The following is a 27,362-nucleotide window of genomic DNA, read 5'->3' on the forward strand; positions in this document are numbered from 1 at the left end:
ATTTTCAAGACACAACATTCAGAAAACAAGAGGTATAGCCTTCCATTGGATTCAATTTGGAATTATCCCTTTGTAATTAGACCAGCGTTGACGAACAACAGATGTTTAGCGGGAAAGGAGGGATGGAACACCTACGCTTGCCAGCACTGTGTGTATATTTGAGAGAAAGGGGCATGATAAATCTTGTGTAATGAAATGCATGTGCTCTAAGACAACGACTAAACTTGATATTCTAAAGCACTTAAGTCTAATAGTTTAAAAGTCACCAGAGCAATTAGACCATGTTTTAGAAATAATGCTACAATCTAAATTACTTATTGGTGAGAAATAATGTTGTCCTTAGTGAACTATAAAACAAGAGAGTGACTCAGATTTGTTAAATTGGCTTATAGAGGTTATACCTTTGGCGCTGTTAGCAGCTGCAAGTAACAGGCACAAGACAATTCAAATTCAGGAGACTTTCTCTAGCCTCCCAGTGGCCCCTCCAATCCCACATCCATGCAAGAACACAAAGCCAAGGGGGACACTAAAAAAAGAAGAGACTGTTTTATTGTGACATGTATGACATGGACCCCTTGTTGACAAGAATGGCGGAGGGTTATCTTGGCAGGTTGCGCAGGTGTGAGGAAGGATGCACTGGTCCTCTGGCCGCTGAGGCTGTTTCCTGGTCCTCCCAGGCCTCCATGCACGCACGGGCCAGTCACAGAAACTTCAATACCACTCGGTGTACACGTTTAACAAGTCTTTGGTCTTAATAAGCACCATTACAAACCCTCATATTAAGGGCATTATTATTCTAGTTTATAAATGTTTCAATGATAAAAAATAGCACGATTACAGTATACACACTCTTAATTTACATGTAATGTATTATACTCATAACTGAGATAAGCTACTGCACTAACTTTGGTTGATTGAAATTAATGAAGTATTTGAGCGGAATACTTGGAATTTGGTTCCTAAGTTGTGTAAATATTACAGTGCATTTATGAATCTAGTTTGAGAATTTACTAGCACCAAATAGATATTAGAAATGGCCAACCTAGTACTTTTATTTGGAGAAGCAAAGTTTAAAAATCTGAAAAGAATAGAACAGTCCATCAATTGGAAGCACAACCCTGTGCGTCTGCTGGAAGGATGGCAGTGAGCATGAACAGCACCCCCCACCCCCGCCCTGGAAATACACATCCCAGTTTTCAAGAATTAACACATATGACAAGGTAGCGTAGCTACACACATGAGAAGCCTGAGAAAGTGGTTGTTTTGAAGTAGGGTAATCATCTGTACCTTGCTTTCATAATACAAGAATAGTGCTTATTTATAGCAATTGATGTGGCGAAAGACTGTACCTATGATATTAAAATTCTGATTGGGGGAAAATTCAGTTCTACCTATCTATCTTTGTTTTTTAATTATTTGGTCTCTGGATGGTGAATTAATGAAGCAAAACCTGAATTTTCATCTTCAGATTATCACCCAGTTCACCACTGAGGTAGTCTTTGTCATATTCATCTTCTAGCTGATTAAGTTCTTTCTTTTTATAAAGTGGAGTACTGCTGATCTGTAATGAGTAGGTTCCAGCCACTGGCTTCTTCTTTGTGAAGTGGAGGTAGCTGATCCCTTCCTTTTGGTTGATTTTAAAGAAGCCATTTTCATTTCCAGATTCAATCAAGTATCTGTTGTGATTCGTCAGAGTTGTAAGAGCTGGAAGGAGTTCTAGGATTCGGACCTTGTTACTGATGTGGGAAATATTGAACGAGAACATGGCGGTCTTCTCAGCATCCCAACTGGCAAGACTCACATTGGCTTCTGTCTCTGGTTGATCCTGAAAAGACACACAGCAACATGTTAACTAAAATGTGTTTGTGTCACTTTTTCCCCATAATTAAAAAACAGTGACTCGACTCTCAGACTATTACAGCTCTCTTCTTGGGTTGTATAAACTATGTTGAAAGGGCATGTTCATAAAATACTTTGTTTAAACCACAAACGTGTGAAACTGGTACACATTTATAATGTTAAAAAATATGGAACTTATGCCATATGGGACTTATGCCAGAAGGGAGGCAAGTTGGTCACTTGTATGAGGAGGCCTTTCAATTCGGGGGGGGGGGGGGGAGGGGGATGCCCGGTGGTCTCAAAGCGCTGTCTCTGGGTGGCAGCATCTGCATCGCCTGGGAATCAATTAAAAAAGCAAATCCTTGGTGCCTCCCGGGACCAATCGCCAGCACCACGAAGCCTGGGGGTGGCCCTCCGAAATCCACTTCACAAGCCTCTCCGATGATTTAGCGGCACACTCAAATTTGAGAACCCCTGTTTTAAACAATTATTTTCTTTTCCAAGACTTATCTCATTTCCCAAGCTGCAGCCGATGCATGGCAGCACCGATGCTAAGAACGAACCAGTCTATTTCAATTTTGCTCACGGATGCAAAGCCCTTTCCTCTGAAGGACACACCTACGAACCTGCTTCCTGACTCTGATGATCGGCTAATATTCAATGCTTTACACCTGGCTTCTCGCTGGCCTCCCTGGGACCAGATGGGCTGGATTCTCTGGGCCAGGAGCCAGAGGTCTGGGTGAATATCTGTGCGTTTCTGAGTTGATGGAGAGGCTGCAGCAGCCGTAGGCAAAGAAAGCCAGGCTGCCTGAGCTCCGTGTTGTTTTTGTCTAGAATCCAAGTTCCCTCACGCTCCACATGGCCCTGTTCAGGAGAGGAGTCTCTCGTTTCAGAACTTGGCGACCCTGTGCCGGGAGCACCGTGTCTCTTCCCTGTTCTGCCCACCTGCTGTCCTGCTTTAGACCTTGTCCTTTCAGTGGACTTTGGGTGGGTGTCTGACTTGCTTTTTGGTGGGACAGAGGAAATGAGCACGTAGGTGAAAACCTTCGAATGGCCACTCCCTAAAGGGCAGCAAGAAGCTCCAGAGAGCCCCACCGACTCTGGTGAAACGCAGCCTAGAGCTCAGGGGATGTCTGGATTTTCTCCCCAGAATGACGTTCCTCTCCTTGGAGCAGCTTCGGAGGAAACCACAGGAATGTGCAAGGGCTTTCGGCAGTAGGTGACATCAGGAGAAGCCACTTCTGACCCACCTCAATGTTGACAGTGTCTGTTCCATTTGCACTCCTCCGTTTCCTGCCCCGTTTGGGGTAGCCGTTGATCTTACACTCATAGCAAGACTCTGGGGAGAGTGAATTGTCATCCATTTCTCCGCTGACGGGAGGCTCTGGGCCTCCTCGGCCCATGCCCATTCCAGAAACACAGTGCCTGTAGTAGAAAGTAGCACAGACATTTGTCATTAGAAGTGGACCAGGGAGGAGGGGGTGTGAGAGTTCTGGTGAAGCCTGGAGCCTGCCTGGCGACAGTCGACCCCTGACTGTATGTCCGTTAGATGATTGGCTGGTTCCGGGAACCACACTGAAGTCCTATGGTTCACCTCCACCTCCCAGTTCCCTGAGCTCATTAATTTTTCTCTGATCTTTTAAGGCCCTGTTTTGCATATTGATTTGCCCCTTCATTCCTCAAACCTAACATGGCAGGCGGTTTGCTCTACTCATACTGGGAAAGGGACCTGGAGTGGAAGCAAGAGAAGAACAGGGGATGAGGAAAGCCCAGGTGATTTGGCAGGTTAAATAAAAATGTCTTGTTATGAAATAGGCTCCACGGGAGTGAGAAAGGTGTCACCGTTCGGTCCCTGTCCTCTTCCCAGGGAATGAGCACCGTCACCACCACTTGGCCACCCTTCCTAACTCCAGCTTCTGAGCAATCTCTCCTATTATCTGACCTCTGGCTTTGGCTGAAGCTGCTGAAGAGACCTCTAGGTGATACCTGGGGCTGACCTAGAAATACAATGTGAAGATAGGACATTACAAAACACATGCATCAGAACTTGCCCAACTGTGGGAAACTGTTTCGGGTCATTTAAAACAACTAGGGCCTTTGGCTCTGACTCATGTTAGGCTGGACAAACAAACCCATTGCCCAAGAGAGAACTAATTCAGCTGTTTTTCTTTGCCTTTCAGTTATCAAAGCCAAGTTGTAGAGGGAGGCCTGCATATTTCACAAGTACCTTGTTTTCTTATTCCGCTTACTATTTCATAGGCCACTTGGAATGTATTTACTAGGTTCCCCTTTCAAAATGTGTTGAAATATTTGAATGACTCTAAAAGAATCTTTATTTTGGGGCCCGGTACACTCTAGTGATTCATAGAGAAGCCCAAACAGTCATAAATGGGGTGGATTTCTACTGATGGGTCAAAGTATAGACAAAATATTACTTATCTCTTTTTCTGTATTAGTTGGCCTACTTTTTATAACCAATCTTCCTTTGTGCCTTTAAGATTTAATACACAATGCCAATGAGCAGAATATTTCAAGAAATATTTTCCTACACTTTACTGATTCCTACTATTCTCTGTAACTCTGCCAGGGCCCAATACATTTCCTTTCCTCTCCCTTTACCTTGCAACATGAAATGTGTAGAAACAATAAAAATGGACGAAATGAGCCCCGGCCAGGTGGCTCAGTTGGGACATCATCCCACACAACAAAAGGTTGTGGTTCGATCTCCAGTCACGGCACGTACCAAGGTTGTGGGTTTGATCACCGGTCAGGGCATGTACGAGAGGCAATCAAGATTCATCTCTCACATCAATGTTCTGCCCTCCACCCCCGCCCTGCCTCGCTCCCGCCCTTCTCTCTCTCTAGAATCCGTAACTACGTCCTTGAGTGGGAATTTTCAAGAATGGATGAAATGGATGAGCAACTGCCCATCCTGTGGGTGTCTACGCTCACACACATGATTCAGTTATAGAAGAGCAAACCTCAAATGTCCAGGCTTCAGTTCCTTTCCCAGAATCCCCCCCAGTATTTTCACATCCCTGGAACACCACTCACAGGAAGTGTGACTACAGAGCCCCACTGGCCAGAAGCCAGTGTGGAGTGTCACAGTTTTTTGCTGGGAAAATGGTTCTGGCATTGAACTTTTAAAGAATGACTGTCCTGGGAGCTGACACAGGCATCTGGGACTCTGTGCCCTGTGGCTGGCATTCTGTGTGCTTCCCACAAAGCAGTCTTTCCACCTTCCAGTCCACACAGACCCAAAATGAATCGCTGGACGTTTGTGTCCCAAAATCAAAGACCACTAAATTAACAGTCTGACAAATACACGCGTGTGACTGCTGTGAAATACAGAGGCTGGTGTGTGGGATGGATGTGTGTGTCAGGGAGTCTATGTCTGTACATATTCTTAATGTCTGTGTGTTCCTAATTAAAAAGTTAAAATTTGAATCCTTCACAGAGTAGCCAAAGCTCAGCAGACATCCAAGTCTAGATTAACTCAGCACGGAAAAGATCTAAACTTTGACAAGTTACCACCAAACATTTTAAATACGGAGTAAAGTAAAAATAGGTCTTTCCTGTCCCAACTCACATATGTACAGGGAAGTAAAGTGCTTTACCTGGAAAAATAATAACTATTTTAACTCTCAGTTTAATACTCTTTTGGTAATTTTTATGTAAGTTTAAGTCCAAAATATAAAACTTATTTTAAAACCATAAAGGACCTCACAAAACATATCTTTTTGATTTATCTTAACGGGATAAATCCATTGCGGACAAGAAGGCGTTTTAGGTTAAGACAGAATCCTGCTTGCCCAGGAAGAAAGTGAATCAACAATATACTACGCAAGCCCGGGTCTTCCGTGGGGCAGCTGCCGTGTTTCCTGAGAAACGAATCACTTTCCCACAAGGGGTGAAGATCAAGAGAATGCAATAGAGTAGTCATATACTGAGGTATTCATAGTGCAGTTTCATTATTTTGTTTGATGTTTTATCAACTTCCAGATATCTAGATGTCCCCTTTCAAATAAGATATCCTGAAACTTCTGCACAGCTAACTGGAATCAACTCAAAGATTATAAAATGTATCATTGTCCTGTATGAGAGGAGGTCTTTTTGAGTTAAGTGTACTTGACTGTATTCTAAATGAGAGAGCCCCCACTCAGGACCACACAGGGCAGCGCTTACCCTTGGCCAATTCGGAGGTAACCCGGTGGACAGCCACACAGGTAGCCACCCTCTGTGTTGGAGCAGCCGTAACTGCAGGGGGCCTGTGAGGAGCCACATTCGTTGATGTCTTGGCACCCTCCGCTGAACTGCTCGTACTGGAAGCCGGCGGGACACATGCACTTGTAGCTCCCCAGGGTGTTGTGACAGGAGGCTCCTCCGCAAATGTGAGCACTGAGGCATTCGTTTTCATCTGCAGGAAGAACCAGAAGACAAGGCGTATGTCATCTCGGCCAGAGGTTTCTAGTGAGGAGTCTGGGCCAGCCCCTTGCTGCCGGCCAGCGGGCCCTTGCTAGGCTCTCAGGAAGGTAAGGCAAGTAGAGGTGGCTGGGATGGCGAGAGGAAAAAGAGAGAAAGACATGGAAATGGACACAGGCTTTTGTCAAGCGGCCAACAAATGTGGCCGACAAGATCACATGCATCAGGTGGAGCGCAAAAGAGGATGGCATTCTGAGGACTGACGGACTCCAATTTCACCTGAAGTCAACATTCCTATGTTCTGCTCCATGTGAGCATCCCAGGGAGACCGTGGGCCTGGTTCGTAGCTAAGGTTCAGGGTTCGGGGTGGAAGGGGAGGAATCCTGCAGTTCTCTGTGCAATGGGATGACTTTCTTCAGAGCAAAGACCAACCCCATTCCTGAAGGCTGTTTTCCCAGTCCTCCTTTCTCAGGATGGGAAGGGCTGGCAAGGGCTGACGTCCTGCAGAAAGTGTCTGTCCCACTTGGACTTCCTTTTCAAAAATCTGCAAAAGCCCCCTAGTGCTTGTCCTGGGGATGAATAGTATCTTTTGGTATGTCTGCTCCCGTCTCTAAATGGGCCCCTCTGTCCTAACCAGCCTCCCGTCCAGAGAGTCTGGGCCGTGTTAAAGCTAAGGATGGCTGGAAGAGATTCGTGCGAGCTTCGTGAGCAATAATTATGAAAAACCCACGAGAGAGACAGATGGTGCAGATTGGCTACCCGCAGGGACCTGCCAAGTCTGATAGTAATAAACAGGAAAAAAAATCTGACTTTGAAAAAATAAAGTGGAAGGGAGAGAGCCTTGAGTTTCTCATTATTTCTAATTTATACTTTTTGGAAATATACAGTATATTTTTATAGACCTGCCTCAGTAGGGCAGGTTGGAAGCTTGCTGGTAAGACAGTTGTTAATTGCTGCAGCCCATTTTCGGGCATATGTTCATTTCAAAGCAGGTAGATTAGCCTTCTCTTCACTTAGCAAATATCAACACTCCCAATGAAAGGGAGGAGGAAAAAGGTGATTCATGTTTATTAGATGCCTGCTGCCTGACAGATGGGACACTAGGTGCTTCACATTCATTTCCTTTACCTCCCTAGCAATCCCGGGACATGGGAATTATAGCCCCAGTTTACAGATGAAGAAAGTGAGGCCCAGAGAGTGGCAGCAGCAGCAGCAGCGTGGAGCACACACCAGGTCTGTGTGACCACAGCAGTCGTGTGTCTTTCTTCACGCCACGATGTTTCTCAATAGACTTGCCTCCATTTAAACTGGGACTTCCTGTCTCCTTTAGCTAGCTTTACCTTATTTGCTACACACAGAAAACTTTAAATCTTAGAAATGTCTTTTCAATCATTTGTAAAGAATAAGATTGTCTCTAAAAAAATACCTGCTATTTAAATGAGGGAATAGGTGAGTGACAGTGCTGGGGGCGTGGGCCTGCACATCCAGGGCTTGGCGGCGTGGGCTTGCCGTGGTCCGTGTGACACAGCCTGCTCTTGTGTTATTCTTTATCGCTGTACCATTCTCCACACAAACAGCAGCAAACCTACTTTTGCCCACCCCCGTATACATGATATTCATATTCCCTCCCACCTTCCCTCCTTCCCCGCCTCCTTCCCTCCGTCTTTCCGGTGTGTGGTTACCGGGAGGAGTAGATACATAATAAGAAAGCCATTCATCGGCCTGCGATGGCTCAGTGCCTAGCTCTGAATCTGTTTGAGGATCCTTTGTATCCAAGGACTCTCAAGTGCCCACTCAAGGTCACTTAGACTCCACAGTCATGAAATATGCCATTGTCTGTGTTCTCTTCCCCATATTTTAAGTTAGAGATGAGGTGTGAGATGGAGACCGATGGAGACTCGGGATACCGCAGAGCAAATGAAGTGTAGAGAGGTTCGCGGCCTGGCTGTCTTCACCTTGCCCCTCCATGCCCATCTCCGGACTTTCCGCCTGCTCTGTGTCCCAGGAAGCTGTGCGTAGAGTCCCAACAGGCTCCTCTTCCTTGTCCCACGCTTTTGGTTGGGCTCGGCCCTTTGTTTCCTGTTGGGACTAGAACTGATAAAATCCCTAAGGCACAGATTTGTGTGAGGAAAGACCTGTCAATATAGAGCTTAGACTTACTCTGTTTTTTCCCCCTAAGAGGCAGAAATAGAACCAATGGTTAAAAGTTGGAGGAAAAGTTCACTCTCCATGAAAAAGACATTTCTAGGAACTCGAGTTTTCCATACAAAGACTGGCCTACCATGGGAGAAAGTGAGTACCCTTCACGATGGTATTTAAGTCAAACTTGGATGACTAAGGAGGTAAGGGAAGGGTTTGTATGTTCGGAATAAGGTCAGACTAGTCCATATATATGGCTCTTTTTAACTGTGAGCATCTATCTGTGTTACTATAAATATCTATTCCAGTCAAGAACCTTCCCCTCCCCTTTCCCGTCCTTTTCTAGTTATTTTACATTTTTCCCTCCCAGAGTATCAAATAAAGTTTAAATTATTACTTGCCTATCTGGGTTTGGACTGGTATCTTTTGGACATCTAAGATTCCCAAACCTTTTCATGCTTCTTAACCAACGTATTTGTCTGTAACTCCCAGCCAGGAGAGACTCTCCGTGGCGCCAGAGTAGAGCCCTGAGCAACGAGGGCCTGGCCTGGCCCGAGGGTGGGGAGTGGAGGGGAAGCCCAGGCGTGGTAGACCTCAACCTGTCTTACTCTCTCTCTGCAGCTCTGGTTCCATTCACGGAACCCAAACAATAAGGGCAGACAATCAACAATGCTCATTCTGAAAGTTCTGCGCACAGTGTCAAAATCTGGTAATTAAAATCCAAGACCTCCCCGAGCTGATGATGACAAAATTATTTTTTATTAAAACCAAATTGCTGGTCAGCAAGACGTGCAGTCTAAACTCCTCTAGCACTGTGGTCATTTTTGCCAATGCTACTCACTTCTGCAAAGTTGTGTCTTGTTAGGAATCAAACCAGATAAGCAAGACGCAATTCTGATCCATGGAAACACCCCAAATGATGCGTCTTTATTTGGAGTAAAGTGAAGCATCGCACTGGGGAGCAGCCACCTCCACTCCCCAGCCCAGAAACAGGAATTCTCTGGTCTGTGCCAGGAGGACTCTGTACCCAGGAGTGTGGTGGGAAGAACAGGTCACCTGAGCGCCACGGTGGCAGTGGTGCTCCATGGACAATTCCGGAGTGAAAAGCAAGTGACTGTGATGCCGGAAAGCCAGCCCTACATCAAGAAGGGAAGAGCCTCGGGGCTCTAGGTCCAGACATGTCACCCGAGAACTGGCATCAGGACAGATTACTTTCCTCCCTGGTCCTCTGGGTCCTCAACAGGAAAACAGAGAGCCTGGGCTGCTCAATGACTCAGGGGTCCCTCTACACTTACAGTGTTTGGATTCTCTGATGTGCTTTAGGAGTTACTTTCCCATGACATTGTGCAATCAAAAATGACATAATTTCCATTTAATGAGAGAGCCTGTGTGTCTCCCTTAATTTTCAAAAGAATTTAGCAATCCTGAAAAAAACTTGCTGCGTCTGCTGCTTGTCCTTTGCCCCAAAGATGTGTAGAGCTGAATGGGACCACTTCTGTGTGTTAAGGTCAAAAGTTACTCATAACAGCCACTGGCTGGCTGATATTTTTCAGTCAGAAGTAGGCTCTAGTTAGCCCCTGATGTGAAAAGAAGTCAAGTGTGGGCTAAGGACTAGTGATGCAACAGAAGGGTGGTGGGGAGGGATATTGGGAGTCAATAAATTGACTTAATTTCATTTCAAGCCCTGGTCAAGTTGCTCAGTTGGTTAGAGCATTGTCCCAATATGCCATGTTTGTGGGTTCGATCCCTGGTCAGGACACATGCATGAATCAACCAATGAATGCATAAATAAATAAAACAACAAATTGATGTTTCACTCCCTTTCTCTCTCTTTCTCTAAAAATCAATCAATAAAGCAAACTTTAGGTGTGTCAAACTCATTTTCATCGGGGGCCACATCAGCCTCATGGTTGCCTTCAAAGGGCCAAAATAATTTTAGGACTATCTACATATAACTGCTCCTTAACTGTTAAAGAGTTGAAATTATATTCAGCCCTTTGAAGGCAACTGCAAGGCTGATACAGGCCCCCGTGAACATGAGTTTAACACCCCTGCTTTAGAAGATTTATTTCAAATGTCCTGACATGTACTCTATCATTATTCTCTTTCTTACTTTGTTATTTTACAAAGCCTATAATTTTTCTCTGCTTTCAACCAGGTTAGGGCAGTTTTCAATGGTATCCATTGCTTCCATGCCAAGAGAAAGTTTTCAGAAAGAAAGCAGCATTTGGATGGATGCACAGGCACTCACAGCAGTTCCTCTTGCTAACAAGGTGAAAGTACTTGCCAACACACTGGTTCCACTGGTAGTGCTGGAGGTAGCCCTGCGGGCAGCTGCACCTGTAGCCCCCGATGATGTTCTGGCAGCCGTGCTGGCAGCGGTGGTTCCCCTCACACTCATCCACGTCTGCAAAAGGACGTAGAGCCGCCTTTAAGCCACATCCCCACTCATCTCAGAGGCACTAACTGAGGCAACTTTTTAATGCATGCTAAAGCGAAAGGCAATTTTAATAAGAAATCTGATCCCTAAAAAATTATTCTATGTGTTTTTGGTTTCTGAGCTATGTTTTTTAAAATTTATTTGTCAGTTAGAGTTGAGATGCACTATTATATTAGTTTTAGGGACACAACACAATGATTATGACTTATATAACTCATAAAGTGATCACCCCAATAAGTCTAAAACCCACTGACACCATACATCCCTGTAAGTATTTTTATTTTTTAAAAAATTATTTTTCTGCCCTGGCTGATGTGGCTCAGCGGATTGGGCGTTGGACTACGAACCAAAGGTTTGTCAGTTCTATTCCCAGTCAGGACACATGTCTGGTTTTTGGGCCAGGCCCCCAGTAGGGGGCACTCAAGAGGCAACCACACATTGATGTTTCTCTCCCTCTTTCTCCCTTTCTTCCCCTCTCTAAAAATAAATAAACAAAATCTTTAATTAAAAAATTATTCTATCACCCCAAACTGTAAAAATATATACTCTGGAGATTTTGAAAAGTCCAAGGAGAAAAAACATTCAGATATCCCTGAATGTTTTTTTATAGTAGCTTCTACAAATAAAAATGATGAAAAAGGTAATGCAAAGTACAAAGGCATTTTATGGGTAAGCTGTACAAATTCTTTATATATGCTTACTTGTGCCAGAATTAGAATCCAAAATATGTCGATAAAAAGATAAAATGTTAAAAAAATAATTTAAACTTTTACTTATATATTATCAGAAGACTTATTCCTCATATGTTTAATCCACATTGGGAGAATCCTTTTATGACTCTGAATCCAATGACCAGAAAGTTAATGAATAAAGCTCAGGAATCTAGATCTTTTTCTTGGCTAGGTCATTTCTTAATGGATTAGATTACTAACTGGGCAGAAATACCTAGGCGTTATAGACACAATCAAGCATAAGAACAAAAGATGGGATCTCTAAGGTACGGGGCCTGTGCGCACCAGGCAAAACATTCCCCGTGTTCGCTTGGGTGTCCCCCTTGTGGTCAGTGGTGATAGCGCCTAGAGGACGGTGATGAAGGTACTGATGACACACAGGTCACCTGACCAGGGCCCACCAGCTGCATCCAGCTGAGGGCCTTACCCACCCTCACAGCTGGCGCCGCTCTGATCCAGAGAGAATCCCCGCTGGCATTCGCAGGTGAAGCTCCCAGGAGTGTTCTGGCAGATGCCCTTGGAGCCACACAGGTTGATGTCAGAGGAGCACTCATTGTTATCTATAAGGGACAGAGCGGGTAAAGGAGGGTGTTAAAATTCCCCGAAGGTCTCTTTGGGTTATTAAAAGGCAGAGAGGAGGAGGATGCACGTAGAAAAGACCAAGAAAAGCCTGTGACTTTTCATATGTGCATGTTCACATGCACGTACACACATACATGTACTCCCATGTTTTGTTTTGTTGAGTTTTTGTCTTATTCCAACAGCAGAAGAACTTAAAGGCACAGCTACCTCCCACCAAGGGTCTTTTCCTCTCCCACTTACCGATGCAGGCGGTGTGGTGTTGGGTAAAGCCAGGGGGACATTTACATGTGAAGCTGCCAATGGTGTTAACGCACAGGAACTGGCAGTTGTGCTGCTTAGTTGCACACTCGTCAAGATCTACGAGAAAATGCAGGGTGGGATTGGAGTGGAGCACACAGCACAGGTACCCAGAGGCTGTCCTAGGAAGAAGCTCTGAGTTTTCACTTGTAGGTCTCAAGTGACCCTGGCCAGACCAGAGCCACAGCAAATGGCTGGGAAGAACCCAGGAGCTAAAGTCTGAAAAATATGTGGTCTCAATTTAGATTTAAAAATGTAGCTCTCTGGGGGACCCAAGGAAAATCCAAGTCCCTTAGGTTATTTCTGTCCTAAGGAATGTGGGAATTCCTTAGGAAAGAAATTTCAGATAAGTTATAGAAATTTCAGAAAAGTTACAAAAGACTAGGGATTCTCAAAAATTTCCAGAGCACTGACAAGATCTATTCAAGTTGAAATATGAAAAGAAATGTCCAGGCTGGAAATCTGTTCACTTAGTTCTTTTCTGTTTGCTGTTTTTATTCTGTTCAAATGAGGTGGTCAACCAAACCAAACAAAACGGACTTCTTTGTTTGGAGATTCTCCTTGGGATAAAACAAAATTGAGCAATCAGGAAGAACCAAAGGAAAGAAAAGTACTGATTCCGATAAGCTGATGGCACTTTAAAAAACTGCCTACAGTCTTTTTCCAACATTATTCCCCCCAAATCCTCCATAAAATCCTCGACTCTGTCTTCACTGCTGGAACCTCAAGGTTCATTCTCAGTCCCATTGCTATTCCTAACGTCTGGAGATGCAAAGTATGTCTCAACTTGTAGCTGAATTTTAACTTAAAAAAATAGCTGCAAATTCAGAGCCCTTCCTGCATTCCTCCCTCCCTTCCTCCCTCTTTCCCATCCTTTCTTACGGTCTTTTATCACTGCACACAGAGCTGTGCTTACAGCTGCAGGCCAGTGCCAGTTCCTGGCTAGAACAACACCTGGAGTGCACCTCAAGTGACAGGACCCCTCTACGTTTCTCCCAGGGATGACTTCCTTTAAAATGGAGCCAATCCTGTGCCCCCTCCATGGCTGGGGGGTGCTGTTTCTGCCTTCCTGGTTTCTGTATTACTGACAGCTGTGTGCCTCCTGCCAGCACGACCCAAGGGGCCTTGCTAGGGCACCATCCCATGCTTGCTGAAGCTCACCTGCAAACAGGTGAAGGCGACGACTCAGTGATTTCTTATGTAGCTATTTTATAGCTATCACACATTCAGAACAGCATCACTGGCTGTTCTGACTCAGTGATTTCTTATGTAGCTATTTTATAGCTATCACACATTCAGAACAGCATCACTGGCTGTTCTTACCTCCAAGAACATCTTCTCTCCCTCTTATCTGGATCCTACCCATCTCAGGGTGAAGTACTGGTCCCACATTTCCCTGGGCCCACCCTTCTGGCCTCTTTCCTCTCATTTCAATAGTACATGTATCTGCATCACTCATTTTGAAATTTAGTCACATATGTCAAGTATGCAGAAGAATTGAGACCTTACAAGAAAAATAGGAGAAAGGGACTTGTAAGTGGATCTGTAAAAAATCATATCGCTATTTTCACATTTCTAAAACCACAAAAAGAGAATTACTGATGCTTTTAATAACTTGTGAAAGAACTTAATCACTACCATACATTTAATTTTCATGTCTTATCTTTTAATTGCTATACATTTTTGAGGATTTTCTGCCCTCGTGGCTTAGAAAAGTACTACAAATTTGTTTTGCTTGTTACAGAGAGAAAATTTCCCCCTGAATTTGGTTCTTCATTTACACGAAAGTGTTCATGGCTCTGAGTTACAGCCTCACCCTGCCCACAGCGCACTGTGCAGCCGAGATGTAAAGTGAGGTCTGTGCTTGAGAAGAACAAAGCTATGGGCAGCTCTTCCGTTAAGGTAGTCAGAATTTTTGAGTAGGTCTCTCAACTTCCTCTCCCGCAAATACCAGGAGTACACACAATCCGGGCTGCACAGGAGAACCTTGGCATTGTCCATTACATCACCTTGTGTCCCCGGCTTCTTAACCCTTTCCCTTCCAGCAAGACAGGGAAGGGCACGAGGGCCCTGCTTCTCTCTACGCTCCACCTCCGCCCTCCCACCATTTAACTCCCTTTGTTTCCCTTTTCCTCCTTTAACATTTCACGTCAGGATGCTCTGTTGTTCTGCCACCTGGTCTACTTCCTCCACATCCCTCATTTTCCAAATTATCCTTCACTGTCATGCCCCTGTGCTAGTCACAAAGCATACGAAGTTCTCACTGTTGGGAAATATGGTAACAGGAGTCTGTTTACATCAACAGAATTTTGTAAGAATTCTGGGTTGGTGAGGGATTTCTGGAGAGGCTTTGGCTGTTTCTGAATTCTTCGTGAAATTTATGTCTCAGAGGAGCTCCTGAAGGGCAGCAATGGCTCTAGGTTGCAGAACAAAAGCCTAGACAAAGTGCTTACGTACTTAGGCACAATGTCCTCTGGGATCATGGCATCGATTAGTAGGAGGCTGGACTGTGCTGGAGACCTAGGCTATTTGGTTGTTGAACAGTCCCATTACACAAACGTGGTAACAGAAGGCAGAAAGGAGGCAACCAAGCAGGGATCCACCATATGCTGAACGGTGTAGAACCGGTCCTGCTGCCTCTGAGACCCTCAGGGATGGTGCCCACCGATGCCTGCTGGGCAGGCCGTGAGGATGGCTGCTGCCACTGGTCCTCTGCCATCTCCCTGGCCTCGGCCTCCCTGCCTCCAGCACGGGAGCCTCCAGGGAGGCACTGACCCCAGGGAAGCACCTCTTGCTGTGGAGTCTTCCAGCAACCTTGTGCTCAGGAGGCAGGTGAGTGGGTGAAGGCACATTCTACTTTACCTTTGCAGCTCCTCCCGTCATCCTGCAGAATGTAGCCTTTGGGGCATGAGCACTGGTAACTCCCCTCCGTGTTTTTGCAGATAAAATTGCAAGGCTTGGGAGCCTGGTTGCACTCGTTCAGATCTACGATCAAAGAGACGCAGTGTGAATGCCTGTCTAAAAGGATACATAAATACTCAATACCCATGAGGCTAGCAAAGAATTTTTGTTTTGAGAAAAAAAGTAAACTCTCTGTAGTCTTTGATCCTTGTCTTATGTTTCCCTGTGAAATTACATTGTCTTTTTAGTTTTGTTTTTTCTCTAGCTTGAGGCTTTTATTTTTGTGCCACAATCTGCAATTTCTGCTTGGGTTAATAAATCATTGGAAACACCACACGATCATGGTTCGATTCCCAGTCAGGGCACATGCCTGGGTTGTAGGCCAGGTCCCAGCAGGGGACTCACAAGAGGCAACCATACACTGATACTTATCTCTTTCCCTTTCCCTCTAAAGATAAATAAATTTTAAAAATTTTAAAAAAGGGAGCTTCCTTTAAATAAATAAATAAATAAATAAATAAATAAATAAATAAATAAATTGAGCCCTCGGAAACAGAGCACTCACCTACGCAGGCCGTCCCAGTGATGTCTGGGGTGTAGCCGGTTTTACAGATGCAGTGGTAGGACCCTCTGTCATTGATGCATTCCCCGTGTCGGCAGACATCGTGGATAACCTTGCACTCATCAATATCTGTAATTTAATAAGTAGAAATGAAAACAAGAAAGACATTAAAGTGGACAACCTTAACACGTAGGGGTCATGTCAGTGTAAGCACCAGTAACCTGCGTTACTATATTATGAACCTACGAAATTAAACCAAGAGGATGACAGCATACGGTTTACATGTAATGGTAACTGTACTGAAAGGCAAAGAACAACTGTATCAGACTGCAGTAATACACTAGCCAGGCTGGGAGAGAACTTTAAAAATGAGTTTCCTTCTAAATGGGTACTCATCCCCCCTCCCAGGGTCCACAGAACAACTGCCCCATGGAGACACATTTATTAGCTCCATGCGCATCTCATGCCACGAGGCTTGCATCCTGCTGGCTCTCCACGGGCAAATCACAGTAGTGGATCCGTTCGACAAGGAAATCCCACTTTTTTCCTGACATTGCATATACAAACTAAGAAGAAGGAAAGTTCTTCTGTACACTTTTTGTTGCATTTAAGGTTAATCCTAGAAAATACCAAATTGCAGCCTATTGGGGAAGCTGACAAAGCTCCTCTCCTTCGGTGAGGGAGGCCCAGGGCTCGAGTGGGTTCCCGGGCTGCGATCGCTGCCTGCCTAGGAAGTGAGACCCTCACTCTGCTCCACCACGGGGGAAGGGGGCGATCCATACGCACCATCCAGCACTAAAGCCACTGTCCTCCCCACCCTGACCCCTCTATCTTCTCTCTATTTGATGGGGGGCCAATACCAAGGAAGTTCTTAGCTTTTGAACTGCCAAGTAACCATTTCATACCAACAGCTGATATTTTTCCTGAATTTTTCAAGTTTACTCCAGGATACAATTTAGCACACCCTCATTGGTCTCAAGAAATGAGTCGTTCCCACCACTTCATTTTATCCTTCAAAGAACCTTCATGACTTTGCTCTGGTCATCCCATCAAACCTATGCCTTTATCACATCCTGTTCTGTTACTTTACCTTTAATCACATATTTCTAACACAAATCCTCTCTCTTCAAATCCCCTCCCCCTCCAAGGAACTCAAAATGTCTCCTTGCTCATGAAACCTCAAATGACTGCAATGACTGTTGCTAGACCTGGAAGACTTCTTCAGATCTGCCTCGGGGGCTTTGACAGCCTCCTTCCTCTCATATTAAAGCAGCTGTGCTTTTTTTGCCCTGGCCAGTGCAACTCAGTGGATTGAGTGAGGGCCTGCGAACCAAAGCGTCACTGGTTCGATTCCCAGTCAGGGCACATGCCTGGGTTGCAGGCCAGGTCCCCAGTATGGGGGCATAAGAGGCAACCACACATGATGTTTCATTCCCCCTCTTTCTCCTTCCCTTCCCCTCTCTCTAAAAATAAATAAATAAAATCTTTAAAAGAAATAAAGCAGCTGTGCTTTTTAGAGGCTGCTGTGTGTTCTGAATATCAGGATTGTGTACAGTTCAGTCCATTTTAAGAGTGAAAGTACATATCGGTGTACTAGTTAAAGAATTTAATGAACATTTACTGCAATGCTTATCTAAAAATTATATTCTGAGTAGCCAACAGCACATAACAAACTTTTGTTCAAAATGTTGAAGAGTCCTTCCAATGCGGAGGCAGGGACCCGGGCACACCCAACCGAATCAGGTGGACTAGGGGCACTTGGGCGACGTGGCCTCGATGTCTAAAATACCATAATGAAGAATTTTCGTCAGCTTCAACTGTCCCACTCAGCGTAGGTTCACACCGCAGATTCCATATTCTCCTCTGTTTTTCACAAAGCACACAAACAAATTCCCTGCAAATATTTCTGAACTGAATGAAGTCCCTGCTCCACTGGTCATAAATCAGGACAAAATGAAGTACCTGCTCCATTAGTCATAAATCCTCGGCCGTGGGGGCAGAGTTTTTTGAAAGCCACGGTCCCCTGGAAAGGGCAAATCTCGCAGTGGGGACCCCAGCCTCGCCCGCCGTCACAGCAGCATTCAGACTTGGTGACGGGGTTCCTGTTGCTTGAGCCGATCTGACACATGTTCTGGAGCACCTCCGTGAAGCAGTACCCTTCCCGGTTGTCTGGAGGGGACATCCGATGACAGAGAGGATTTTAGGGCATTTTATGAGCATAGCAAGGTACCAAAAATGTGGTCAGATAGGAAGCCCCAAAGGGATGTAACACTTTACCCTGGGCGAGAAGGAGCAAGAAGGGGAAGCTGGAAACTGCAGTGAGACAGAAAGGATGGCATCTGAGGAAACAAATACGAAATGCAGTAAGTAGGCAGAAAGGCATCGGTCTAGCCAAGGTTACAACTCTGTCTGCTCCCAGAAGCAGGGGGAATAGTCACGCTACAGAGAGAGAGAGGAACAGAGAAACACAGGGAAACATCCGGAGCACCAGGGGTTTACCAAGGCAGCCGAGAAAGACATTCCAAACCAGTGACTCAGTGATACAATTAGCAAAGGAAGAATTGAGCTACGGGGTGGTGCTAAGCCCAGTGGACGTTTGGTCATTGAGTCATCTCCAAAATATGAACATTTTGAACCTCTTCTCAAATTCTGACCATCTCTGTTAGTCCCAACAAGAGATCTGGGTTTCAAGCCCCCCCGCCGCGCGGAGGCGGCCGGCTGCTGCTGGTACGCACCAAGGCACTCGTCCTGGGCAGGGCTGGCCGTGAAGCCGTCGTTGCACTCGCAGGTGTAGCTGCCCCGGGTGTTGAGGCAGCGCCCGTTCTCGCAGATGCCCGGCTTGGTCTGACATTCATTCTCATCTGTGTGGGTTCAGCGCAGGGCCGAAAACAAGAGGAGTCATCTGACCACTTTGTACAAGCATGGATTCTTTCTTTTTTAAAAACATTTAGTTTGTGAATACTAGGTTAGCCATTCACCTGGTTCCAAATACAAAAGGTACCAGAGTGTACTCCGAAAAATCCCCCCTTTCTCCCCATCCCCCAACCACGAAACTCCCTTCCAGGAAGTCAGCTGGGCTCCTGCCAGTTTTCCAACGAGTCTTCCCAGAGGTGAACTGCACACGTACGAACAGACACACATGGCTGCCTGCGTGCCCCTCTGCCCTTAAACAACACGGCTGATGGCACCTTCATGCACTTAGAACACAGATGACAGCACTTTATGTACACTTACAGTTTTTCACTTAATAAAATTGAAAACTTTCCGTATCTGTACATAAAGAAGATTCTCAAAGGATTATTTCAAATGAAGGAAGAAAATTCTTAATTTTAAAATCAACAAGTTAAAGAAATATTGCAATACCTCATTAGTGTAATATCTGAGATAGTTGTGACCTAAGTGAGTTTGTCTAGACTAATCTTCCAATGCAATATAGATTATGTTTACTGTAACACTTTGACAACATTATTAAGAAATAATTTAGTCTCCCAGGTCTAGAGAAAAGCATTAAGGTATTCTTAGAACTATCTGATGGTTCCTAGAAAGATCACAAATAATGTGCACGGGTGGATCTCTCTAACTGTCCCAAACCCCTGAGGCGGAGATCTCAAGAAGAGAGGCGGAGAGTTGGAAGGTAACATCCAGAGAGTGTTAAAACAGGTGTGAAACCCCAATGCCCAGACCGATTAAATCAGACTCTCTGGGGTGGGTGCTGCGCTCTCCAGCGGTTCCAATGTGCAGCCAAGGATCAGAGCCGCAGATCCCGGAAGATCCGGTGTGTGATCATTAGTGCACACAGTACTTCTTCTGTGCTTTCAGTCTGCTCTTTAATCACTATTTCATTCTGTACCTTACAGAGGAAGGGGACAGTGAGGTTTTTAAGAGACTTGACTGACCACATAAAATATGGCGAGCTAATGTCAGTGATTATTAAAAAGGAAAAGGACGCATGTGGGAGTTTTCTAGTAATTTTCCCCTGTATTTTTTGTGTGTGTGTGTGTATGTCTAAAGCAGTGGTCAGGAAACTTTCTGTGGGTAATAGTAATACTATAGTATTATAGTACATAGTGTTATAGTATATTATATTATATAACATACAGTAAATGTTTCAGGCTTTGCAGGCCACGTGGTCTCTGTCGCAACTGCTCTACTCCGCTCGGCCACTGTGGCACAAAAGCAGTCACGGACAAAAAATGACTGGGTGGTCAGAGCTATGTCCCCATACAACTCTACGGAAACAGGCGGTTGGCTGGCAGGCTGGGTTTGAACCTCCGCTGTGGTTTGCCAACCCCTAGTCCAACGCTGTGGTTTCTCATGCTGGATCCACATTATAAAACCTGGGCGGGAGAGCTATAAAATACCATTGCCTGGGACCCACTCTAGACAATGCCAGATTCCCCGGAGGTAGTTCTCACTGGGTTAGTGATATTCCTGGTTCCAAGGGACCTGCCATGGAAACTCTCTGTCAGGGTACTAGTAGCAAAGTTGGGTCAATAGGTAGGAATAAATTCCAATGTGGTAAACAGAACTGACCCAAACACAAAGGAGTATAAAAAAGTGAAGGAAGGATATAAAGCAGGGGTGTCAAACTCATTTTCACCGGGGGCCACATCAGCCTCACGGTTGCCTTCAAAGGGCTGAATGTAATTTTAGGACTGTATAAATGTAACTACTCCTTAACCAGGGACAAGGAGCTCAGCACTGTTGCTGGGTAGAAACAAGGTGGCAGGCTGGATAAAACCAGGTAGAGGGCCAGACTTGGCCCACAGGACTTGTGTTCGCCACCTGTGCCATAGAGGAAATACCTGATATTCCAATCCTGGCAGCAAAACAAGCTGAGAAGGTCGGCAGAGACCAGCTCAGAGAGAGATAACGACAGCACTGGTGGAATTCCTAGATAATCACAAGGCAAAGGGACCTCCACGGGAAGTGACGTCATACAGTTAAGAGAGGTAAAATGGCTCTGGCCAAGAAGAACACAGTGCCCATCAGGGCGAATCCCCAGTCCCTTTTTCCTGTGTCCCTTCGGACCCATGCAAAGCCTCCCGCAGGGATTCTCTTACCGACACAGCCTTCTCCGTCAGGTCTCCGCTGGTACCCAGGCCCACAGATGCACATGTACATGCCGATGAGGTTCTTGCATTCCATCTGTTTTTCAGCACAGTCGTGTTTCCCCTCTTCACACTCATCCTCGTCTGCAAAAGATGTGCCACGACAATGTATAGAAGAAACCGCATTCATTTCTTGCCATTCACACATAAAACCATATTCAATAACCTATTTCCGTTTGCATTGTTGGACTCTGTGGCCTCCTAAGAGTGGGAAGATGTCTTCTAACCACCTACAAACTTGAAGAAGTTGTTCCCTAACTAACTGGTAACTTCTTCAGAAGCAGGAAGCATGCTTTTCATCCTTTTTGATGAATAGACTATCTCTGGCTCAACCTCTTCATATTGAACTACTGGAATGTGGGAAATGTCTTCTTCGTACATTCGCGATTGCAGCATGGCTGGGAGGCAATGCAGAGGGAACGAAGAGGGATCTGTCATGCAGCCCTTGACTCAGCTGGATGCCTCAAGCTACAATTTACTCGGAAAGGTAGCAGTGGTGACCCCCATTATGCCCAAGGACAACAGCAGTGTTTCCCAATTTCCAGGCCCCCTCTACTGTTAGAAGCTTTGGAGTGATACCTCCCATCACAAATACTGCGAGAGCTCCCTGTTTGGATGACCTTGAACATGGCTATCTCACCTTTGCACATCCTCCTATCTTCTCTCAGAACATATCCAGCAGGACATTTGCATTCATAGGACCCATAAGTGTTAACGCATCGGAAAGCACAGAGCAGAGGATTCTGGGCACACTCGTTTATATCTGCAGCAGAAACAATAAGAAAACAATGGATCAAGGCCATCAACCAAAAGAAGGAATCTGCTTTCACCAGCAGTTGAAATGCTCCCTTGTTATAAACATGGATGGACCAAGCAGGCTCTGGTTTTCAGTGAATTATAAAATGAGTAGGGTAAGCACATATCCCGATCCTCCCAGCTTGCTGTTCCTGTGAGATGATGAATCATTTTTAGGTCGATATGAGAAATTGTAAGTCACCCTATCCAGGGGTGTCAAACCCGTGGCCCATGGGCCGCATGCGTCTCAGGATGACTGTGAATGTGGCCCAACACAAAATTGTAAATTTACTTTAAATATTATGAGATTTATTTATGATTACATGTTCCAATGTATTTAATGTGTGGCCTAAGACAACTCTTCTTCCAGTGTGGCCCAGAGATGCCAAAAGGCTGGACACCCCTGCAAGGAAGCCTAACATTCTGGCTTTGAAGCCTTGAGTTGACTACTTGCCACTCCCAAAGTGACATGCAGTGGCAACAGTTTTACCCCATTCGGCCAAAGCAAACGCCAAGCCAGTTGTTGTCAGAACAGAGGCAGACCCTCCAACATTGCTAACCAGCTCCTTTTCCCTATAGAAGAGAGGCTTCTGTGAGCTAACATAACTCTTATGCCCAAGAAGGTAGTGTTCTGAATTATCGTACCACTTTCAGAGACACTCAGGTCACAGTGATGGCCAGGTGAGAGCCTTAAATAGATGAGAATGACTTTACTGTTAATGGAGGAAAGCGATCCCTGTGGGTATCATCGTTTGAAACCATCAGAATGTGTTTTTGGAAAATTGGGGTTAAAACAGACCATCTTGATTATCGTGTTTTTCCCTGAGCCCATGAATGCCCCCTGAGATCATCAGTGAGATCCCAGATCATGAGTTAGTGACGACCTTGAAAGATTCCCCACAACTTCAACAATGGGTGGGTCATTTCTCTAAAGAAGAATTCATGATAATACCAACTTTGCCATCTCCTTTCATCTCCCCTTCATCCTTTCCTCAGACTCGTGGTTCTTAGCTTGGGAATACACCGGAACCACCTGGACGGCTGCTGAGCCTCCTGTCTCAGAGCTGCTGACTCAAGAGGTCTGGGGTCAGGCCTACAAATTTGAATTCCTAACGAGTTCCCAGGTGATGCTGATGTAGCTGGCCCAGGGACCACCCTCTGAGAACCACTCTGCTAGACACTTCCTGGCTTTTCTTTCTTTCCATATACATTCTTCCAGGTGCACCGGCAGATACTTAGAGCATACAGGCAATCTTTTTTGCTGCAATGACTAAAGGGTGTTGGTGGTTATCTTGGTGTGCAGATGCATCTATGAATAGAAAAGGAAAAGTAGAAGAAAAAGAAAAGGAGCACACAAGATGAAAATAAAAAAGAAGAGGAAAATGGAATAGGGGAGAGAAGATAGTAAACAAGACACATGTTGTATCCAAACATTAGTAGTAAGTAGGGAGACACTACCAAGGACCCTGCATGATCTGCAGCGTAACTTGGGCCATGAGCCACTCACATCTTCTCAGATACTCCCTGCAGAGAGGAGGCCCAACAGAGAAGAAATGATGGAACGGCCCATCAGGCCCAGGTGTCCTTTATTCGATACATCCTGAGTTGGTATTTCACACTGAGAATTGCAATCAACCAACCGTTGTCTCCAAGACCAGACCATATAACCAACTATTCTGCATTTAAGAGGCTTACCTTCACAAGTCATCATTGGACCAGGCTCAAATCCCTCCTCACAGGTGCACTCGAAACCTCCAATCACATTCTTGCAGGTTCCATTTCCGCAAGGATTGCCCACAGAGCATTCGTCAGTATCTGCAAGTGACCAGGCGTGTATTCAAAACAGGATGAATTGAGACAAGATGGGCTTACACTCAGATGATAATTTTCACACTATCAGAGTACTTCCATCTGTTATGTCTTCTTTTACTCTCATTCTGTCCTTGCAAAGAAGGAAGGCACATGTGTTGTCACCACAGGCTTACAGCTGTGAAATTGGCCTTGCTGAGTGGCGGTGGCAGTGGCATTGATGGCACCTGGGCTCCCAGCCCCCACAGTGCTCCTCTCCGGGAGTTTCTCCAACCTCCCACACCATAAAGAAGTAAATCTTCTAGTGGGAACAGATGCTCAATGGGTTAAAACCACGCTTCTCTCACAAGTCAAAAGTTTCCCCTTATTTAAAGCTAGAAATTCATCTCCAGTTTGGCCTTACATTACATCATTCTCCAAGAAGCCTTAAACATGATGGATCTCGGCCAGATATAAAATAGAAGACTAAACTTACACAAAATAAGAGACCAGAGGTTAAGCAAAATTAATATACTGGATAAAATCAAGATTCAAGTAGATTTTGTTGATTCTGTTGAAACCATATGGTTTACATTAGGCAGGAGAAAGTCTAGAAAGAAATATGTTTAGGGTATGCTCTCTCTAAATAACTGTGGAGAGCGAACCAGTCTTACCAAGGAGGTCCAAAAAACATATATGCCTCCCAACCCAGCCACCCAGAATCCTCATTCTGAAGCATCTCTGGGGGAGAATATCTTTCTTTGGAAAAACTTGAGAAGTAGCATTGTATTTTGCCTACGTTGGGCACAGAAAAGTAATGGCCTATCATCAAAGGTTCTGTTTATGTTGGGTTCTGAATTCAGCAAGTGAAGACGAGAGAATACGGTAGTGAGAGCCTAGGTGAGGAGGCTCCCATGTCAACTCAGAGTAGCATTAACAAAAGAGCCAGAGAGGAAACACAGACAACTTTGCTTTGGTTCTGCTATGAAACTGTGCTTCATTCACTGTAAGGAATATTAAATCTCCTTCAAGTTAATAAAAATCACAGTCTCATTGATTTTTAGAGCTATAAGGTAATCAGAAATAATTTAGTCCATCTGCATAACATTACACTCTAAGACCTAAAGAGCTTGCTCCACTCCCGTAGCTGTCATTGTGGCCGAGACCCCCACGCCCCAAATTCTTGTGTGGAAGGGACACTTCCTAATGTACACAGACAACCTCTTAATGTTCGTGCCATTATTAATTCAGGTCTGGATTTCTTAGATAAATAATCATAACACTTGGATTCCATTTGGAGTTAGTGTGGATTAAGAAGTCACAGGTCAGCCACAGAAGGTTGATTAGAAGCTTAAAACAAAAGGGATTACAGTGGTATAGAGCCTATTACTAAGAGTGGTAAAATCTGGGTATGTTTTGTATTTTATACATCAAGAGAATAAGATTATGACTGTTGAACTTTTTTTAAATTTCAGGAAGATTTTTGTTATGATTTTGTCCTTTTCCACCATCTCTTCAAATATGTCCAATGTCTGTCTTCCCTGTTAGCCTTAAGGTCCATGCAAGGAAGGACCGTGTTGGCTTGGTTCACTGCTGTAGCCACAGAGCCTAGCAAGGTACCTGGCATGTAGTGGGGCCTCAGCTATTTCATATTGCAGATACATAATGGAATGAACAGAACTTATTTCTGTTCCATCTCAGTACTTAAACTTCCTCGTGTGAATGCTGTAAGCTTAATTTTTAAGTTGTAACCATCCCAGTGGAAGGAGCCAATGTATTACTCACCCACACATTCGTTGCCTTGTAGAATGTACCCAAAGGGACACTCGCAGCGGTAGGAGCCATCCGTGTTGATGCACTGCCCGTGCTTGCAGACATCAGGTTCTTTGCATTCATCCATATCTTAAAGGAGGAAAAAAAAGTGAATAACGAAATATTTTTTTTAAAAAAACACAGAAGTAAATTGTAATCATTTCAGTGTTAATCAATGAAGTATCTATTATAATACAATATTGTATATACAATACAGTAATGCAACTGGTTATCTAAATGAAAAGACAAAGAAGCAGCTTAATTTTTGAAGATGGGCACGAAGAAACGAGAACAACCAGAAATGAGCGAGGGTGAGTAGCTGGTCTGCAGAAAGGCTGGGAGTCTAGCACAGGCCACTCACCCACCGCCGAGTCATCAGGGCCCACGATGATCCCACTTCCATAGGGGCAGATCTGGCGGAAGGCCTCTGTGGGAGGAGACACACTCATGAACAGACAGACCAGCGGCAACAGCTACGGGCCCCTTCCCAAGCACTACGGGGCGGCCAGATGGCCACGTGCTGCACGTAACGGGAAACCATGAACGAGAGAGGCCCAGACCCCAGCGACAGGTAATGAGGCTCCGAGAGCTGGTGTGCCTACTGCTCGGGCAGCTCCGCCTCGTAACATAGTTTGGAAGAACATAACCACCTTAGCTCCTGAGATAAGATCATTTTAATGACCATGTTGGTTAGACTGAAAATTAAGTTAAATTTTCTTAGTTTCCCCAAGGCCTCTGGCCTTCCTTCACGGCCAGTGTGCACTCTGAATCGCCCAGTGAGAAATGCAGACGGGAACGTACCATCGGGCTCAGTGGGGCACAGCTCACAGGGATCTCCCCAGCCCTCTCCCTTCAAGGCACAGCAGCATTCCTGCTTGGAGTGATTTCTGGATTTGGGTGACGAACACTTTCCTCCTTCAAACTTTGCGTAACAGTAGCTCATTCGCAAATCTGCAGCAGAAAGTCAAGAGAGAAACTTCCGGTTGCTTTCTTACTAAATCGTTAATGTGTAATAGCGAATAAGAAACAAGCTGTCCTGTTAAATGCGTTCTCTTTGTTATAGTAATACTCCTCAAGTGGGTATAACGATAACTGAGCTGACATCTGTAATGTCACAGGTAACTTTTGTAGTGAAAGCTGATGGACAAATCTATGTGACTTTTACCATATTACTTCTCATTTTAGCCAGTTTTCCAAAACAACCTGATGTGAATAATGAAAATGAACACCGGGTCACATTTCAAAAATGACATTACCAGTGACTTCAGCATGGGGACATCCAGAAATGGACTCATTCACAAGATCCCTTCCCTGGTCATTCTGCTTACACGTGTTTTGGATCACACTGAGCAAGCACACAAGGTAAAGGTGAACCTTCCAGTTCTAGCACTCACTGTGGTATCACACTGTGCCATTTATTTTGTGTCCTCTAAGCCCTGGAACCAAAGTAAAACTCCAGATTCTAGGCCCAATGCAAATAAAAATGTGACAAGGCAGGGGCCCCGCATAATGGTGACTTAGTGAAGCAGCTGCTCATACAGGTGCTGTCACCCAAGTGTCTGTGGAGCTTCCTGCAGACTGTACACACACACACACACACACACACACACACACACAAAGCCTGGTTTGCTTCTCAGAGAGAAGCAAGGTAAAGAGGGGAGCAGGGAGCTGAGGGACTGAGAGGAAGAACAATCTTTCTTTCAAAGAATTTATTTTTTAATATTGATTATTTCTTGGTGACTCCAACATGGAATATGGGATCTAGTTCCTACAAAATTCTCCAACATTGCCTGACATAATTTTGGCAATGGACTTTTCCATCTCTTATGGAGCGAATTGGGTGACTCTAAAAAGTGAGCTCATCCAAGAGCCTGGAGTGTGTTTTCCCTCAAACTTGACTTCCAAAGCCCTGCACACTCCTCTCGGGTTACACACAGGCAATA

At 45.0% G+C, this 27,362-nt stretch overlaps 1 protein-coding gene across 4 annotated transcripts in view; it reads right to left on the bottom strand.

Annotated features, from left to right (window-relative positions):
- Positions 1–529: 529 nt before the first annotated feature.
- The window catches only part of FBN1 (fibrillin 1), a 227,932-nt gene continuing 201,099 nt past the window's right edge, over positions 530–27,362 (bottom strand). For 3 of the 4 annotated variants that reach the window (XM_037054584.1, XM_037054585.1, XM_037054583.1), the window contains 16 exons: positions 26,221–26,370; positions 25,781–25,846; positions 25,393–25,509; positions 23,515–23,634; positions 21,665–21,787; positions 20,977–21,108; positions 18,649–18,774; positions 17,876–18,082; positions 15,917–16,042; positions 15,313–15,435; positions 12,394–12,510; positions 12,003–12,131; positions 10,688–10,807; positions 6,025–6,256; positions 3,090–3,264; positions 530–1,825 (listed from right to left, as the gene is read on the bottom strand). In XM_037054584.1, the coding sequence (XP_036910479.1) occupies positions 1,436–1,825; positions 3,090–3,264; positions 6,025–6,256; positions 10,688–10,807; positions 12,003–12,131; positions 12,394–12,510; positions 15,313–15,435; positions 15,917–16,042; positions 17,876–18,082; positions 18,649–18,774; positions 20,977–21,108; positions 21,665–21,787; positions 23,515–23,634; positions 25,393–25,509; positions 25,781–25,846; positions 26,221–26,370 (2,453 nt within the window). In that variant the 3' untranslated portion in view covers positions 530–1,435. The remainder of the gene's footprint in view (positions 1,826–3,089; positions 3,265–6,024; positions 6,257–10,687; positions 10,808–12,002; positions 12,132–12,393; positions 12,511–15,312; positions 15,436–15,916; positions 16,043–17,875; positions 18,083–18,648; positions 18,775–20,976; positions 21,109–21,664; positions 21,788–23,514; positions 23,635–25,392; positions 25,510–25,780; positions 25,847–26,220; positions 26,371–27,362) is intronic. The other variant, XM_037054582.1, reaches the window with a different exon arrangement.

The sequence above is a fragment of the Sturnira hondurensis genome, unplaced genomic scaffold (assembly GCF_014824575.4).
Source record: "Sturnira hondurensis isolate 20B ecotype Veracruz unplaced genomic scaffold, ASM1482457v3 Scaffold0008196, whole genome shotgun sequence".
Taxonomy (NCBI): Eukaryota; Metazoa; Chordata; class Mammalia; order Chiroptera; family Phyllostomidae; genus Sturnira; species Sturnira hondurensis.